At 45.3% G+C, this 19,565-nt stretch overlaps 1 protein-coding gene across 3 annotated transcripts in view; it reads left to right on the top strand.

Moving 5' to 3' along the window:
* npr3 (natriuretic peptide receptor 3) overlaps positions 1-19,565 on the top strand; it is a 131,070-nt gene that overhangs the window by 86,117 nt on the left and 25,388 nt on the right. For 2 of the 3 annotated variants that reach the window (XM_085973279.1, XM_085973297.1), the window contains exons 4-7: positions 6,117-6,252; positions 9,129-9,223; positions 15,591-15,729; positions 16,107-16,191. In XM_085973279.1, coding sequence (XP_085829405.1) covers positions 6,117-6,252; positions 9,129-9,223; positions 15,591-15,729; positions 16,107-16,191 — 455 coding nt within the window. The remainder of the gene's footprint in view (positions 1-6,116; positions 6,253-9,128; positions 9,224-15,590; positions 15,730-16,106; positions 16,192-19,565) is intronic. The other variant, XM_085973290.1, reaches the window with a different exon arrangement.

Below are 19,565 nucleotides of genomic sequence, written 5' to 3'. Positions count from 1 at the left end.
TGGGGAGATCTCTAAATCATCCTGAGAGGAAGGAATTAACCTAGAGTACAGATTGTCAATGTTTGACAGCTTCAAACAGCTGTGAAATGCTGATATATCATTTCAAAATGTCTTGATAGATGAAATTTCAATCTGTGACGTCACCTGTTGCCAGGTGGCCCTTAATTGGCCTGCTGAGCCCGCTGGGTGGGCTCAACAAGGTCAATCAAGTCAAAATTGCGTGGGTTGGCCACAACTCGATGGAGGCGGGACTACAACCCCGAAGGCTGTAGACCCACCACCTACACGCCTCCTCAATGAAAGTCCAGCCCATGGGCTATCCGCTCTTCACCTGGCTCATGACTTTTCTCCGTAACCCCAACACTCCTGCCCAGCACTCATATAACGAGAGCCATGCTGCCACCAGGAACATCATCGAGCAGACCATCAACATTTTGAAGCAACGGTTCCGCTACCTTGACCACTCAGGAAGAGCCCTCTAGTACTTGTCAGAGCAGGTGTCCCATTTTGTGGTGGTCCATAACTTGGCCATCATGAGGGTGCATCCCTTGCCAGCAGGGATTGCGGGACCACCTCAGGAGGAGGACGAGGTAGAGGAGGATGAGGAGAAAGAGGACGAGGAGGAGGAGGAACAGGAGGGAGGGAGGAGGCAGCGAGACAATCAGCCTTCTGGATGGGTTGTCTGTGACAGGCTCATCAGACTCCGATTCACATGAATGAAACCCCAGATCCCCGTTGCTCACATCATCCCCATCATACAATCCCTGTCTCATGGCATATCACAGCGTCCTCCTGGGCTCAAAGGTGAAATGAGAGAGACCACAAAATATTCCAAAAACCATTAATAGATTTATCCATAAACATATCACACATATCACATGAATTCTAATAACTATTGACCCTTGTGCCTGCCATAGTTGAATGGCTGTCATTGTGTGCAAGGTGTGAGATGTGGGTGTGAGTGTTGGTGGGTGAGTGCTGGGGGTGTGGTGCTCTGGGCAGTGTGTGAAGCTTGTGGTTCAGATGGTGGTAAGTAGCATTTGTTGAAGCATTCAATCACCCTGACCACCCGAGTGAGGTCATTAAATTTCTTCCTGCACTGTGTGTGGGTCCTGGGGACCACAGTACTGCCCGAGACATGCTGCGCTACCTCCCTCCACATGGTGCGGTAGACTTGTGGCGAGGGCCTCCTGTCACTTGCCGGGTAGAGCACCGCCCTCCATCTCTCCACAGCAAAAACCAATGCCTCCAGTGCTTCATCGGCGAATCTGTGGGCTCTTTCCCTGGCGCGTGTACCTGTGATGAGCACACCTGGTTCAGTCCTTCGGCTCCTTCTTGTTCTGCTGAGGCAGCTGCACTACGAGCAATGCTGAGAATGAGGTGCTGCAGCATCAGTGAACCTCCCCTTTAAGTAGTGAAAAATGTCTGTGGCAATGATGAGTTGTGATTAGACTGCACCCGATATTGGTCCACCCTTTGGGCTGGATTTTATCAATCTCGGCGGGTGCATGGCAGACGACGTCGGTGGCGGGTCCTGGCCTCGGTGTCAGCTCCCGCCCGCTGTCCAAAATGATTTTCCACTGATTGGTCTTTCTAAGCCTGCCCAGCGCATTTGCTAGCCAATTGAAGGAAGCAGGTCTGATTATGTCATTTGATGACGCGTCATCAACTGGTTTCCTTAAAGTGACAATGCGCAAATTGATTTTGACAGTTGTGCTGTCAGTGTTCTACAGCATTGAGGTGCTGCAAACACTGACAAGCACTGCACAAAGAAGCCACGGCTACACCCAAGCTCTCCCATGACTCTCTCCATATGTTTACAGAGGGAGTCACAACACACAAGGAGGTTCTCTTCCCTTCCAGTGGGCGGAAGAGACCTCCCCAGGAGATCAACGCAGCCTGGCTGAACATTGCACAGGAGGACACAACCATGGATGTCATCAGGAGGACCAGGATGCAGTGATGCATAACTTTCAATGATCTCAGTAGATCATGAAATGTTACTGCAAAGCCACACTCAACCTCATCCTGCTGTGTCACTGATCACACCCCCATCAGTCTGCCTTCCCTACCCTACTCCTGCACATCCTTACACCAACTTACCTTGCACCTCCACCCATCCCTCTCTATCTACATTATCACTTCCCCATCTCACTAGCCACCCCTCACACTCACCCTCATCCTAGTGCAGTCATACCAACTAAGAACACACATGGGTAGGCACTTGGGTGGTTTAGCCAATGTTCATGTGAAGTTTCTGGTAATGTGCTGTCAAACATTGAAATCTTTATTTTCAACACTTTACGTTCTTCGACAAATTTGGGTGCACCTTTGGAAGTGGCGTAATGAGTTGCAGTGAATGGTGAGACATAATGGTACCCCCCACAATGGCGATGAGTGTTAAAGGAATGGCTTGGGCATTGCAGGGATGCTTTATGGTGTTGGTGAAGGTTGGTGCCGACCTGGCACATCATGAGGCAGCCAGGGTGTACATCATCAAGTGAAGTAAATCTGGCCATGGTAAGGGCATCCCTGGTCTCCCGGGTAGCAATGTGCTTGGGTGCTGATGTCCTGTGTCCTGTGCAACATCAGTTGATTGCGGAGAAGTTTGATGTTGTTGTTGGTGCTGCTGGTGTGCCTGGTGCTGCTGGTGTTGGGGCTGATCGTGGTGGGATTCTGAGGACCAAGGTGAGATAGTTTCAAGGGCACTGATGCTGATGTAATAGATGGCAGGTGAGGTAGAGATAACAGAAGCGATCTGTCAATGGTGGGAGAGGTAATGAGGTCAGACTGGATGGAGATTTGTGTAAAGATTTGCAGCATTCTGAATCTGTCGTGGAAATGCAGTTTAGAGAAACTAGTGGCTAAGGGATGATATCTGATTCAGCTGGGAGTTTTGTCTTGACATTTGAAGCTGTCGACTCATCAGCTCAAACAATGGCAAGTCACCTCCCACCTCAGCTCCATTGACCAGGTCTAGGCACAGTGGGAATCTGGTGGGTGACCTGTCAAAATCAAAAAGCTGGGGAAAAAAGCATTGTTAAGTGGCTGTAAACAAGCCACTAATGATTTCAATTGCCTCCCCCGTCGCCACGTGTCGGGTTTGCTCAGCGCTGGCAGACCCAACATTTCGGAAAGGCACGTGGCGTAGGGTTGACAGCGGGGTCGCGACCCGCTGTCCAAAATTTTTTTTCCCACGCGACCCGCCACCAATTGTGCCCGCAAAAGTCTAAAGCTAGTGAGCTTGTGTTTTAAGACTTGATTTAGGACACCAATCATTTTATTGAGCAGTGAGGATGAATTTTGCATGTAGGCTAAAGCATTTGCACCTGGCGCTAATTCTCCAACTTTTCTATTGACACCACCCATTCCTTGGCTACAACGAATTTCTAGCCCTGCGCAGTGTTTAAAAAAGCTTTAATGCTTGAAAGAAAATTTTCAAAGCATGGAGTCCTCTGATGGTCACATTTTATAAAATCCTGTGTACAATAATTGTCTAAATGACTGAGAAAGACATAATTATGACGGCAATTGGTAGTGCCTTGCAATCAGGTTAGGAAGAGAAGCCTGGGGCACGGGAGGCCTAAACTTTCCTCGTGGGGTCCAGAGAATTCCTGATCCTCCTGGCCCTAAAAGGAAAGTCAAAAAATGTCAAAAGACATCTCTTTGGGCCTCTTCTGACCCCGACTCCTCTTCCCGCTAGCAAGACGTGCTGGTTAAAACAAGTCGAACCATGATGACATAATTGCAGCTTGATCTACATATTTAAAAAGGGACACCAACAGTTTCCAGTGGTTGTCCGTCTCGCCTGCTCAGAAGAGCAGGTTAAAATCATAACCTCCCGGACCTCGGGCAATTTTAACTGCCCACCCGCCTGGTTTCTGCCAAGGCTGCAGGCTTAAATTTGCCCCTTAAACTCACATATCCAATTTTCATGATTCTAATATATAATTCAAGCTGTTAAAAGGGATAAAAAATGAAGGTAGTTATAATATTCTACTTTGTTGAGGCAACTTAACTCTATTTATAAAAAAGAGGGTCACACAGTTAAATTTTGTCACTGGAGACTAGGGTCGATTCTAACTTTTGGGCGGCCGACTGACAGAGTGTGCGGCAGCCTGCCCTTTGTCGCAGTAAAGAGGCCGGAACCTTTTTGAAGCCTGGTCCTCATTTAAATAGATCCCATGAGCTGTGGGCGCCAAATAGGCATCCTGATGAAGCGTGCTGGATCCAGGCCTACCTAATATGGGGTGGGTTGGAGATTGCTGTGCTGGCAATTAGGTAAGTCCAGAGGACAGTGGGGTCGCGATTGCAGGGAAGGGCAGCGGCCCACGTTACATTGGTGGGGCCTGAAGGTACTCTACTGTTCCTCCTGGACCAACAAAAATAATTTAAAACTTACCATTCAAGGGTCGCTTCAGCTTTATCGCCAATTAAGCTAGTCGGTGCGTGCATGGCGCACAGTTGTTTCCTAAAATGGCAGTCGCTGCCCGATGTAAGTCATTAAAGTCCATGGAAAATTAAATCGGACCGCATGTAAAGTGGGTGGGCAGTCTGATCGCGTCAGTTTCCCACTGGATGGGTTAGGCTAAAATATCCTCCTAGGTATTTATCGTGTTACCCAGCTCAGAATCTTTTCTAGAGCCTGTATACCTCCCACCATGTGTTAGGAGAATCTTCTTGCAAGTTTTACCTGTGATTATTCACCTTGATCATGTGATGGAATCATTTTGAAGCATCCATCATAATGCAAATTATACATTATTCATGAGGAGTGGGACTGATGGACTGAATATCCTGTCCGAGCTTTATTCTTTTGATTATTCTTATAACCTTCTAATGTTTACTGATAGAACGTCATTTCTGCTGCAATCTATTTATATCTATTTGGCTATCTGTCAGGATGTGCCTATTTAGAGCACTTCCTTACAGGGAGTATACTTTGTGCTCTTAAAGCGACAGGCCAAGTTAACAGGTCCAACTTAGCTGCAGGCAGCTTTCCTCAAGGCAACACCTTTACTCCCATGAGCAAATGATTATCAAGCTGTATACACTCCCCTGTTTATTATGTTATAATAATACATACTTGGGGAGAGAAATTGGTCCTCATCATGCCTGATATCTGGGCAAAAAATAGGAGTTTAGGGGACCAATTTCATGGTGCGACCTCCCATAAATTACCCCCCGCTCTCCCGGGAAGTGTGGCAATTGTCAAATTGGCAGCCAGAGACTTTCTAGTTTTTGGGGTGCCCACCTAACCAGGTAGGTAGCTTGAATATGATAATCATGGCCTAACACTTGTTTTAGGACCCTTTTCCCAAATTCGACAAAAACTGGGTCACACATGCTCCACTCACTTTTTCCGGGTCTACAGCGACCGCAATCAGCGGTCCTTTAAGCGATTTCAGGTGTCCAGCAAATAACAAGTAAGCTCTCCCTGACTCCACAGTAATACAGCAAGTCGCTGCCAGCCCACACTCACCCCACTGCCATTCGCCTCCACCACGACGCCTCCCCCCCCCCATCCCCAACCACCCACCCAAGGACCTATCTGCAGGCTGGCTTGGTGTCCAAGATGACCAATTTTGTGAAAGCCCAGACCAGTGAGCTGAATCATGATGCTTGATTGGCATCCACAGTTTGCTAGTATTATGTAGATGAGGACCGTCCCTAATTTCACCAAGCCTCGGGCCTTCATCTTTGGACATGTGTTGCAGGCGCACCACCTACTTCGTGCTGGAAACCGAACAGGGTGGGTGGGGAAGGGAATGAAAATTGATTCCATTATATTCATAAATAAAAGAAAGGATTCTAGTATTAGAAACTGCTGAGTGGCATCTAACCTCACTATGGCATGTGAACTTTTTACATAAAATTCTTGGCGACGAAACATTGAAAAAAAAATTCAAATTCAAAAACTGACAAGTGTAACTTTTGATGTATAATATCAGGTTCAAACATATCCCAGGACAACAGTAACACAACAAGTACAGCTTTAAAATGGTTCAGGAGATAGGATGGAGCTCTGAATTTTTATTTGCAAATGATTCTATCGTGTAAAGCCTGGATTTATTTTCCACTATTCTATTTGTTCAAACTGGTTGTGCCTTCTGCAGGTGAACATGTTTGTTGAGGGGTTCCATGATGCCATTGTTCTTTATGCAAAAGCACTTCAAGAAGTTCTGAAGCGAGGATACAGCAAAACCAATGGATCCAAAATTCTACAGAAGATGTGGAATACAACCTTTGAAGGTAACGAAATATACAATGATCAGGACGTAGTACCATCTCAACATACCAGGTGACATGATTCCAAAGCCATCACATTCTGTTTATAAAAACAAAAATCTTTGAATACAAACATTAGTAAAAACCACTTCATAATCTGACAAAGAGTGAGATATGTAAATTAATGCAAATATACTAAGAGTGAGCTCTGATAGAAATCAGAGAATTAAAACTGGTTGAATTCAGTTCAGTAATAATGAGGGGAATTTTCACATGAAAAAATGGGTGGGTTGGAGGTGGGGGGGGTGTGGAAGTTACAGTTTGAAAAATCTAAAACCCGACCTCAACTCGCCTCCAACTCACCGCCTTTCACCTTTTACTCAGGCGGGACGGGGGGACGGGCAGTCAACATGTTGCCAGGAGGTGGGTTGGCACCTTAAATATGATAATGAGGCCTGAAGCTTTGCTTTAACCTGCTTTGCAGGTTTAACTGCAGGTGACCGGGGATTCCAGGACTCGGGATTCCCGGTAGCTGCAGCGAGATGAGCACAGCCTCGGGGAGCAATCCTTGTGGGCTGGGAGGAGCAGGACTGCTTCCTCCCAGCCCTCCAGGTGCACCCATCAGCAGCCCACCCCTCCAGGGTCGGGGATTGGACCCCTCCCCCCCACCACCAACCGCTCCCCCCCCCCCCCCCCCCGCCCCGGGGATCGATCTCACCGGCCTCCCCCCAGGGTTGGGCATCGGACCCCCCCCAGTGCTTGGAACCTCCGCCACCACCCCAGGACCCCGCACCCGCAGGACCTTCCCCGCCCGGTAGAAAGCCAACCTATCAATCAGGCTGGCTTCAGGGCGGGGCACCTGTCGGTGATGTCACACGCATGCTGTGGAGTTAAAACTCCATAGCGTGCGGGCAAATCCAGAACTCCGGGTTTCCCACGGCCGACTGGCACACACCCGGGCAGCTGGGAAACAACAACATCCAGCCCAATGAGCTTCAGAATAATTTCTGAATCCAAATTAAATGAGTCCAATTCAAACCTTGGCAACCTGGGGAAAGATTTCCTTTGTCTATTATTTGTATCAAAATCACAAGCCTCATCTTTAGAAACAAGTTTAGAAGTTCATTGCATGGAGCACACAGGAAATCATCCCATTGGTTTTTCATTTGTCATCATTTAACCCTGTTTTGAGCAATAGTGCACCAGAAAACATCATTACAATCATTTACGCTGTAATAAACTCAAGATACCAACAAACATAACCATATAGGCCAACAATGAAAATGAAGAATTTCGTGACTTAAGCATATCCGTGCACAAACGATATCATCCAAGGCGGTAGACTATGCAAAAAAACTGTTGGGGCATTTAAGTGGGTAAGAGATTATGTTTGAATTAATTTGACACGAGATTTTAAATTTAATTGATATAAGATCACAGCAGCATGATCACTGGGTCAGAATTATTGCTTATATATTTATGTTCTTCTTTTCTTCCTAAAATACTTATTAATGGGAATATTTAAGCAGGTCAATAGGCTGGATCATATTTAACAAAACATCCTTAGATACCTCATCAGATGAAATATCAGCAAAAATTTTGAAACTGTAGTACAAATTCACCAGAATGATATTGGGGCTTAGAGGGTTAAATTATGAGGACAGGCTGCATAAACCTGGCTTGTAGTTCATTGAGTATATAGGATTTAGGGGTGATCTGATCACGGTGTTTAAAATGTTAAAAGGATTCAATAGGGTAGATACAGAGAAACATTTTCCTGTGGTAGGGAATCAAGAACAAGGAGACATAATCTTAAAATTAGAGCTAGGCCATTCAGGATCAAAATCAGGATGCATTTTTTCACAAAAAGGGTGGTGGAAATCTGGAACTCACTCCCCCAAAAGACTGCGGATGCTGGGATAATTGGAGCTTTCAAAACTGAGAAAGATAGATTTGTGTTAGGTAAGGGTATGAAGGGATATGGAGCGAAGGCAGGTAAATGGAGCTGAGGTCCAGATCAGCCATGATCTAATTGAAGCTCTTAAGGGGTGAATGGCCTACGCTCAATGTTCCCTTTAAGCTGCGCAGGCACGCAGCACTCTAGGGGTCCCGTACAGCCGGTGAGCCAGCTTTTAAATTGAAAAAGACACACATGCATGGAATTTTGAATGGGCCACGCAGTCCAAAAGAATATTACGGGAAACATTGCCTACACCTGTTCCTAATGTTCCTATGTGGCTGTCTGTGGACCAGACTCTTCTCTCAGTGAAGGCTGGTGAAGTTCCATGGAGCTAATGTGATATTTATATGCCATGATGATAGTGGATTATTGTGACTGAAGCATACCTCAGCATAAGTGATATCATCCAAGTGATCTGGCTACCTGGGAGTAAACAAGTTGTCGAGTTGTCCTTTCCAGTTTTTGGTGAACTCTTCAACAATTGAACTTTGGAAGGGACATAGCCTGTTTGAGAAACACATCACAGTGCACCAGAGGGAGAGTGGTGGAATTTTCTCTGTCTGTCCAAACATATTTCAGAGAAATCTGTGTTTGAATTGGCTTCTATTCAGAATCCCAATGCCTAAAAAAACCAATGGCAAAATAGTTTTAATACCTCTAATGTTAATTATTGTTAAAGAAAAGTTATGCATTCTAATAGCTGGAATTATCTAGTGTTCCATTAGTTCAATTAGAAATAAATGTGGTATCTGGAATGAACACAGACATTAGGAAAAGAATGACAATTTCTTTGCGAACGCCAACAAAAACGTTGGAAGAAGAATGGGATTTCCTGTTGTATATTTCTTCATGAATCTTTTGAATCATCTGTTGTTTCATTTGGAATTGAAGAATCATTCTAGTTAATTGATTTAATCATTTGGTACATTCCATTTATCAGGCATAGCAGGCCAGGTATCAATTGATGCCAATGGGGACAGATATGGAGATTTCTCGGTGATAGCAATGACTGATCCTGGAACAGGCACGCAAGAGGTAACTAAAGAAGTTACTTTTCTGTACCATTTGTGTGATGGGCATCAAAAATGATGATAAATATTTGCATATGAATGGATTAGCTGTAAAAAATAAATTGCTGTCGATACTCTTCACTACTGTTGCCATAAAAAAATCAAAATTCTTGCTAATTGGAATATTCAATTGATTGTGTAAATTTGCAGATGATTTTACTTAAATACTTGCAGGGAAATATTGCTGAAAACAAATGTTGTTGGAAATGTTATTTCCTGCTCTCCTATTTTTAAAGGTTAGCCACAGCATTTTGAGTATAAGAACATAACAACATAACAAATACGAGCAGGAGCAGGCCATTTGGCCCCTCGAGCCTGCTCCGCCATTCAATAAGATCATGGCTGATCTTCTACATCAACTCCACTTTCCTGCACTAACCCCATATCCCTTGATTCCCTTAATATCCAATAATCTATCAATCTCTGTCTTGAATATACTCAATGACTGAGCCTCCACAGCCCTCTCGGGTAGAGAATTCCAAAGATTCACCACCCTCTGAGTGAAGAAATTTCTCCTCATCTCAGTCCTAAATGGCCGACCCCTTATTCTGAGACTGTGACATCTGGTTCTAGACTCCCCAGCCAGGAAAAACATCCTCTCTGTATCTACCCGGTCAAGTCCTGTAAGAATTTTGTATGTTTCAGTGAGATCACTTCTCATTCTTCTAAACTAGAGAATACAGGCCTAGTCTACTCAATCTCTCCTGATAGGACAAAATCCCAGGACTCAGTCTGGTGAACCTTCATTTCACTCCCTCTATGGCAAGTATATCCTTCCTTAGGTAAGGAGACCAAAACTGTACACAATACTCCAAGTGTGGTCTCACCAGGGCCGTATATAATTGCAGTAAGACGTCTTTTCTCTTATACTCAAATCCTCTTGTAATAAAGGCCAACATACCATTTGCTTTCCTAATTACTTGCTGTACCTGCATGTTAACTTTCAGTGATTCGTGTACAAAGACACCCAGATCCCTCTCAACACCAACATTTCCCAATCTCTTACTATTACCCCTTACCAGTGGCCATCAAAGTCACCACTGCACTCAACTTTTTTGCCTCCGGCTCATTCCAGGGATCAGCAGCAGACATCAGTGGCATCTCCCAGATGGCCGCACACACTTGCATCACGCAGGTAACCGATGCCCTCTTTGCCATCGCGCACAATCACATCCATTTCACCAAGGATCAAGCACGTGTCACGGCGCGTACGGTTGGATTAGCTAATCTGGCAGGCTTTCCAAGGGTGCAGGGTGTCGTTGGCTGCACACATGTGGCCCTTAAGGCACCCCATCGCAATCCAGGTATTTTTGTCAACTGCAAGGGCTTCCGCTCCCTCAACATTCAGCTGGTGTGTGTGTCATGGCTCCTTCAAACTGCGCCAGTCTTGTGTGCCTTCACTATTCAGTCCGCCAGACCAAATTAACGGATGGTTACTTGGAGACAAGAGCTATCCCCTGAAGACGTGGCTAATGATGCCGTTGAGGAGCTCATCCAACGAAGCTGAGGAGAGCTACAACTACAGCCACATTTCCACCAAATCCATAATCGAGCAAACCATCAGTTTGCTGAAGATGCGCTTCAGATGCCTGGATAGATCAGGTGGAGCCCTGCAATACTCAGCAGCCAGGGTCTCCAGAATCGTCGTGGTTTGCTGTGCACTTCACAACATGGCACAGCGTCATGGCTTGCAGATTCCTGAGGACCAAGTGGCTCCTCACATATCCTTCTCAGGTGAGTAGGAGGAGGAGGAGGAGGAGGTTTAGGAGGAGGAGGAGGAGAGCAAAAACGAACATCTTGCAGAGGCCCATCAACCAGCGGCAGCAGTACGCGAGAACATTGCTGCCCGGGATGCAAGAAATGCATTCATCTTGGCCAGATTTGCTTAGCCTAGCCAATCAAGCACTTTTGCCTCACAGCTTCTTACCAGAGCTTCGACAATGGCCAAGAACCAGCGGATTCCTAACAATTTGACCACCATACTGACAATTGCAAGTAATCCTAAGCCCTCAATGTGGAAGTCCCATTAGCGAAATGACACACGCCACAACTGCAGCAGTAGCCATCAGATTTTTATTTACAGTAACCATCTGATGGCTTTTTAACATTAAACATCAAATTTCACCCAAGTGACTACCCTTGTGACTATTTGTGCAGTGTCTTTCTCTTATGCGTGCTTCTACGTGGTGCTTCCCCTGTGGCCTCAGCATATGTGGAGGCTCCTTGCTCAGTTACTTGCTGCTCCTGTCTCGACACCTTTGGCGGGCGTCCTCTGGGGTTGCGAACTTGTGAGGGCTCGCCAACAGTTTGCTGCTCCTGCGGCTGTGCAGGGGTTGAGACGCCGATCTCAGTTGGGTGGGGACTCTGGTGGGGCTCTGACCGAGGGCTCTGCAGTGGCATGGAAGTGTGAGCACTTGGAGAGGAGCCCCCACTTCCTTGATGTCTGCCACCAACTTCCCTCTCATGGGTCAGGTCCCCCCTCAGCGCTTGCAAGTGGCTTGAGAGCACCTTGCTGCACATCAGGGGGGCCATGGGGACCCGTATCTGCACTGGCAGTCCTACTCAGAAGGACTTTCAGGAAGGTCTGGTTTCTCTGTTCAATAGATGACCATCGCTCCTCCAGAGATCTCATTCTATTCAGAACACTCACCATGTTTTGCACTCTGGCGACTTATCACCTCCATGGAGTTTGCCATCCTTTCCATGGTGATGCTTTCATGCGCCAATGACTCCACAAAGGCTCTGCTCATGTTCGCTATGGACTCCTCCATTTGCTCCACACTCGTAGTGACCCTGGAGACAAAACCTGCCAGAGACTTCTGCATCTGTTCCTGGAGTTCCAGCACCACTGACCTTGTGGATGCACCCAGAGGCAGAGGGTCGACATGCAGCTGAGCCGAGCTGGGAGAGTCCTGCGCCCTCTGTAGTGTATGTACCTTTAAGAGGAGAACTACTTTTACAGCTCCTGTATACTGTAGTACCGGCAGTGACCACACCTGTATATAAGCCTTGAGCATGCCTCTGTACCCCCAGTCTTGAGACTACCCTACTCCAGTAAATACCTGTTGATTGTTAAGTTACAGCATCCGTGTGGTTATTGAAAAACTTCATACTCTGAGAATCACGGATCTAACACCCTCCTTTTCCATTTTGCCTATCTCTTCTAAAAGTTAAGTATCCTGGAATATTTAGCTCTCAACCTTGGCCACATTGCAACCACAGGCTGAATTTTGCTGGCACTCAGAGTGCAGTTTTGGAGGCAGGTCCGCTGTCAAAATCACAAAGATTGACAGCGGGCCGGTATCCCACTGTAAACCCGCCTCCTTATCAGTTTCCCAAGTGTTGGGTCTGTCATCCCTGAATAGACCTGACACCAAGCAGCAGGTCAGCCAATTTAGATAGTTAAAAGCTTATTAAAAGGTAGTTAAGAACCATTTTCCCATGTACTTAACATTTTACAAGGTTTTCAAAGAGGTTCCCGGAGAGCAGCTATCACGTCAGGTAAGTATGTCGGGTTCTCAATGACTGTGGGTTGCTGTGAATAAGTGAAAGCTGCAAAAGTGGTAGAAAATCTACCATTTCACAGCTGTTCACTTCCCAATCTTAGAAGCTGGAGCATTAATGATTTGGAACCCACTTTTGAGCTTTATGCACTTTTGAAGTGTTTGGAGTAATCACTCTATCCACTGTCACCTCCTTGGAACAACCTATCTCAACATTGACAGATTACTTGTGTCATCTCAACCTCACCTGCCATCTATTCCATCAGCATCGGTGCCCTTCGAAAAAATCTCACCTTGGTCCTTAGAATCCCAACACAATCAGCCCCAACACCAGCAGCACCAACATCCACACCAACCTTCTCCGCAATCAACTGATGCTGCACTGGACACAGGGCATCATCACCCATGCACATTGCTGCCTGGGACGTCAGTGATGGCCTCACCATGTCCAGATTTGCTTCACTTAACACTGAACACCCTGGCTGCCACATGATGCACCAGGTTGGCACCACCCCACACCAGCACCATAAAGCATGGCGCATCATCAAATGACGTCATCAGACCAGCATCCTTTTAATTGGGCGGGAACCTCGCAGGGTGGGCTTAACAAGCCCAATCAACTGAAAATTCTTCTCACTGGGCAGGATGGAACCAGGAGCAGGGTCGCTGTCCGGCACCTTCCTCAGCCGCACTTAGCCCGCCTCGGTTGGCGAAATCGCAGTGCACGTCTCCATAATGGCTATTAGATCAAACCTATTAAATTCTATCTGTGCTTTTAATTCATCTATCTTGTTGCAAATGCTTCGCGCATTCAAATATAATGCCTTTAGCTTTGACTTATTTCTATTTTTCCCTGATGTCACCTTAGTCGCTGATGGCTTATTACCTTTGTTACTCTCTCTGTCCTTTCCTGACCCACTCTGCTTATTTTTGCCCTAAACTCTATTCTGCTCTAGAGCCTTGACATTTCTCTCGCTGCTTTTAAATTTACTCTTTCCTGAATTATCCTACCCCCCCTTCATTAGTTAAAAGCCCTGTCTACTGCCCTAGTTATTCGGTTCGCCAGGACAATGGTCCCAGCCCGGTTTAAGTGGAGCCCATCCTAACGGAACAGCTCCCTCTTTCCCCAGTACTGGTGCCAGTGCCCCATGAACTGAAATCCCTTTCTCCCACACCACTCTTTCAGCCACGCATTTAAACCTCGAGCCTGTTTGTCCCTATGCCAATTTGTGCGTGGCTCAGGTAACAATCCAGAGATTATTACCTTTGAGGTTCTGCTTTTTAATTTGGATCCTAGCTCCTCAAAGTCCCTCAGCAGAACCTCATTCCTAGTTCTACCTATGTTGTTAGTTCCTACACAACCTTCGGAACTCTCGGTCGCAGCTGCAGAGAACAGTATCTATCCCCCTGACTATACTGTCCCCAACCACAACTACATTCCCTTTCGCTCCTTCCACTTGAATGGCCTGCTGTACCATGGTGCCATGGTCAGCTTGCTCATCCATCCTGCAGGCTTTTCCCTTATCCACACAGGCAGCAAGAACCTCATACCTGTAGGACAAGGGCAAAGGCTTAGTCTCCTCCAGCACTGCACCTGGGGTCCCCTTACCTGCCTGAGTTGCAGTCACACCCTCCTGTCCCTGACCACTAACCAGACCTGTACCACTACTAACCTAAGGGGTGTGACTGCCTCTTGGATCAAAGTGTCCAGGTAACTCTCCCCATCCCTGATGCCCCGCAATGTCTGCACCTCAGGCTCCAGCTCAAAAACTCTGAGCTGAAGTTCCTCAAGATGCAGGCACTTACTGCAAACGTGGTTGTCCGGGATCACAATGTTCTCCACAAACTTCCACATGCTGCAGTTGCAGCACACCACCTGCAAAGACTGATGTACTAATTTTGATGATGGGTTAATGACGTATTTGTTATATTTTCTTTAATGTTGTCATGAGAAATAGAGACAGGATTTCTATGTTGGCCAGAGAGTTTGCAGATTGTGTTATCGTACATAAGGTTAATGCATTGCAAAACCATTATGCAACCCACTCTTTTCACCTGTTGGGTAAAAAGGTCAAGTCACATGGTTCCAAAAGCACTGAGTACTTTGCAATAATACTCATTGCTTGCTATTGGATGGATTTAATTTTCCATTTCCTGGTACATATTATTTAGTAAATATATAATTATAGTTGCCAACTGTTCACCTTTTGGACAAACACATATCACTGAAGCATCACACATGTAGTAGAAGCGATTACTATCTTTTATTTACCTTGGGTTGCTAGTCCAGTACCAAAGCCACTACACTACATATGTTGCTACTACTATGTATCTCTGATGCAGAGCGAGCAGTGACACAGGTACAATGTGCCAAATGGTCTACATTTGTGTACATTTCTATGATTCTACCTGCAGAGGCTAATGAAAACATTTATCCTCCAGAAACCAATCAAAAACATTTACCTCATTTCTTTCCCCCATGTCTTTCTAAATTCTTTCAGTGGTGCTTTACACCCCTTCCTCATCCCAGCTCCTCTCCCCACCCCAGCGTTGCGTAACCTCACAGTGAGCAATGCTCTGCTTAAAAAGAACTAGTTGTAACAAGTAATTTTTGTGGCTGTTTGTGGGACTGAAAAATTGCTTGGTGGTTTTTAAGCTAAATTTCAAACAATGAAGTGGAGTAAGCAGAGAGAAAAAATAAATAAAAGATATTGTAAGAGACCATAGATGTGGTGAAGTGCGTCATGTAAATGTAAGCTATAACACAGTGGGGTGAAAGGAATTTTAATTACACAAATCCTTAAAGTTTCTGTATTTCTGTGTTTGTAGGTAATTGCTGACTACTATGGCCTGAATGGAACCTTTGAACTTCGGCCAAATGTGAGGCTTCCCTGGGCAAATGGAATGCCACCTCCAGATGAACCCAGCTGTGGTTTTTCCAAGGACCATACTGCCACCTGTAAATCATGTAATTTCTCTTCAAACATTAAACATTTTCTCCCATTTCAGAATGATTTTGAACTGCATTCTTTCTCAAACCAGAATCGTAATCTAACATGCCGAATCTCTGGTAATATACAACCTCAGACAAACTGGAATCATTCTGCGGTGACATTTTTAACTTGCGTTGAGATCAGGCAATGTGTTCATAGCATTTTTAATTCAAATTGGAGTACAACAAAAATTTGAAATGGATCAACAAAAAGCAGTAATCCTGAAAACAATGTTACTTATTTAATATATTAACAAAAAATTGTTACTAGAGAAATGCATTTTCTGAATAGCAGCATTGTTTTATCTGAATAAATACTTGATGTGAACAGTAACCACTTGTCTTCTGCGTAGGTGGGCTTGGAGAGTCTGCAGTCACAGGCATTGTAGTCGGCTCATTGTTGGGATGTGCATTGCTGCTGGCATTTTACTTGTTCAGGTAGGAAGTGCCATTTGGGAATGGAGCCTGGGGGAGGGAAGTAAAACAAACATTTCATTTTCTTTTATTAACAAATGTATGCATAGAATTATTCTTTTACTTAAAGAGGAAGGACAATTTAAGGAAGGAGCACTTTTTGCTCAAAGTGCTGCTCTCATTTGTACTATAAAAAGAAATATGTTGGTGAAAATGTGCCATGGCATTTTGTTAAATGTTAAATTTCCTATGATAATGGATACAGGGTTCCCAACTAGTTGTATTTGCCTGGGCTCAGGTGGCTCTGCATGGGCCTCAAGGCTGGTTTGAATAAATGAATAAAGCTGCTCCAAAATACAAAGAGGTCCTCCCTGACAGTGATGTCATCAAACAGTTGACATGCCAGGTCTCTGCTGACTTAAGCAATGTTTTTAAACCAAATGTCAAGACATATTTTAAGAAGTAATACATATATCACTATATATCAAATTGACAATAAAGGAGTGTTTTAAACATATAGCACTTCCTGAACTTTATTTTTCTTTGTAATAACTTATTTCATAAGTTTTATTTTTAAGCTAAAATAGCAAAAGGAATAAACAGAAATATCCTTCCAAAATCCTCCCTCGTGACCATCCAAGAAATCAGTTTTTGAAATAGACTGACTTGGGATTAGCTTTATCATTTCATCTCCCCAGTGGATACCACACTCCAGTGTTAATGGTGGAAGGTAAACTGCAATGGAATGCAGTGTTACTGACTGAGGTCAGAGTGCTACAGCCTGAGGCAGGGTTCTATAGTTTGGGAGCAAAGTGCAACACAAGGGCAGCACAAAAGGCGAGGGTTTCCTATTCCCATTTATCAGCACCACTTCATAAGCTTTCTGTGCCTTTCTTCCTCCTTTATTAACGTAGGCGTCATATAATCGACTATATCTATAGGAAGTAGGGGCCCATGTCTCCAAACCAGGTCAGTAAATGTGTTACTGTAGGTAGATGTTACTCGTCACAGCAATCCTTAATTAAATGTGGCCACCAAAGCTGTCTACCTAATCTGGGTGAAGTTAATAAATGGACACAATTAGAATACACGTCCAAGAAGTTGCCAAAGGCTTTTTTAGACTGAGCTAATCAGACTTCCACGTCACAGTATTTCTTGCTGCTGTCATTGTCGTGTACTTCCCAACAACCTGAATAGCACTGGAAAGGCAAGGAGGGGGAGCTACAGGGGAAGAGATAGTTATCACAGTGGCATGAATACTTTCTCACTGAAAAATTCCAAAATAAAGGAGGTTGAATTAATTGCATTTTCAAACAAGGGTCAGTATAATTCAGTTACAGTTAAAGACTCCTGCAACCCTGTCTTCTATATATGGGTGGCCTGGAGGACTTGGTGAGGTAGAACGGGAAGCCACAAGTTCAGTGACTACAGTGATGTTGTAAGGGTGTGCTTTGATCTCCAGATGTGCTTAAAAGTTAGAGATTAAAGGTGTAATTATTGTATTTCGCACTCCCAGGCGGGAGGCAGCCTCGCCCTCTGAGAGCGTGAAGTCAGAAAATTACCTCTTAGAAGTATATATTCCTTTATTCATAGAAGAAGGCCCATTTAGATTCTTCAAAGCATTTAAAGGAGAAGGGACCCTATAAGGAACTCATTCAATACAAAGTTTTTGGGTGAATGAAACCATTGAAGTGTATGAAAGATGGAGTATAGTGCAGTATTTTTACATTTTCTGACTGGCCAGATGGACTGCAGTGGACTGTTCTGGTCCTGTACTTCACTATCATCATAGAATCATAGAATGATACAGCACAGAAGGAGGCCATTCGGCCCATCATGCCTGTGCCGGCTCTTTGATAGATCTATTCAATTAATCCCACTCCCCTGCTCTTTCCCCATTGCACTGTAAATGTGTTCCCTTCAAGTATTTATCCAGTTCTCTTTTTTTAAATTCGTTTATGGGATGTGGGCGTTGCTGGCAAGACCAGCATTTAATGCCCCATCACTAATTGCCCTTGAGAAGGTGGTGGTAAGCCGCCTTCGTGAACCACTGCAGTCCGTGTGGTGAAGGTACTCTCACAGTGCTAGTAGGTAGGGAGTTCCAGCATTTTGACCCAGCGATGATGAAGGAGCGGCGATATACTTCTAAGTCAGGATGGTGTGTGACTTGGAGGGGAACTAGGAGGTGGTGGTGTTCCCATGCACCTGCTGTCCTTGTCCTTTCAGGTGGTAGAGGTCGCAGGTTTGGGAGATGCTGCCGAAGAAGTCTTGGCGAGTTGCTGCAGTGCATAGAAACATAGAAACAGAAACATAGAAGATAGGAGCAGGAGTAGGCCTTTCGGCCCCTCGAGCCTGCTCCGCCATTCAATGAGATCATGGCTGATCATCCAAATTCAGTACCCTGTCCCTGCCTTCTCTCCATATACCTTGTTCCCTTTAGCCTTAAGAAATATATCCAACTCCTTCTTGAATATATTTAATGAATTGGCCTCTACTGCCTTCTGTAGTAGAGAATTCCACAGGTTCACCACTCTCTGGGTGAAGAAATTCCTCCTCATCTCTGTCCTAAATGGCTTACCCCTTATCCTTAGACTGTGACCCCTGGTTCTGGACTCCCCAGCCATCGGGAACATCCTTCCTACATCTAGTCTGTCTAGTCCTGTTAGAATTTTATAAGTTTCGATGAGATCCCCTCTCATTCTTCTAAACTCCAGCAAGTACAAGCCCAATCAACCCAATCTCTTCTCATATGTCATTCCTGCCATCCCAGGTATCAGCCTGGTGAATCTTCACTGCACTCCCTCCATGGCAAGAACATCCTTCCTCAGATAAGGTGACCAAAACTGCACACAATACTCAAGATGTGGTCTCACCAAGGCCCTGTACAACTGCAGCAAGACATCCTTGTTCCTGTACTCGAACCCTTTCGCTACGAAGGCCAACATACCATTTGCCTTCTTAACCGCCTGCTGCACCTGCATGCTTACCTTCAGCGACTGGTGCACAAGGACACCCAGGTCTCATTGCACTTCCCCTTCTCCCAATCTATTGCCATTCAGATAATAATCTGCCTTCCTGTTTTTGACATCAAAGTGGATAACTTCACATTTATCCACGTTATATTGCATCTGCCACGCTTCTGCCCAATCACCCAACCTGTCCAAATCTTGTAGATGGTACACACTGCAGCCACGGTACGCCGGTGGTGGAGGGAGTGGATTTTTAAGGTGGTGGATCGGGTGCCAATCAAGCGGGCTGTTTTGACCTGGATGGTGTCGAGCTTCTTTTGTGTTGTTGGAGCTGCACTCATCCAGGCAAGTGGAGAGTATTCCAACACACTTCTTACTAGTGTCTTGTAGATGCTGGAAAGGCTTTGAGGAGTCAGGAGGTGAGACACT

Source organism: Somniosus microcephalus, chromosome 2 (assembly GCF_052327205.1).
Source record: "Somniosus microcephalus isolate GS21.2 chromosome 2, FLI_Smic_1.0, whole genome shotgun sequence".
Lineage (NCBI taxonomy): Eukaryota > Metazoa > Chordata > Chondrichthyes > Squaliformes > Somniosidae > Somniosus > Somniosus microcephalus.
The sequence above is the reverse complement of the archived record's forward strand: the minus strand, read 5'-3'. Positions and strand labels throughout refer to the sequence as shown.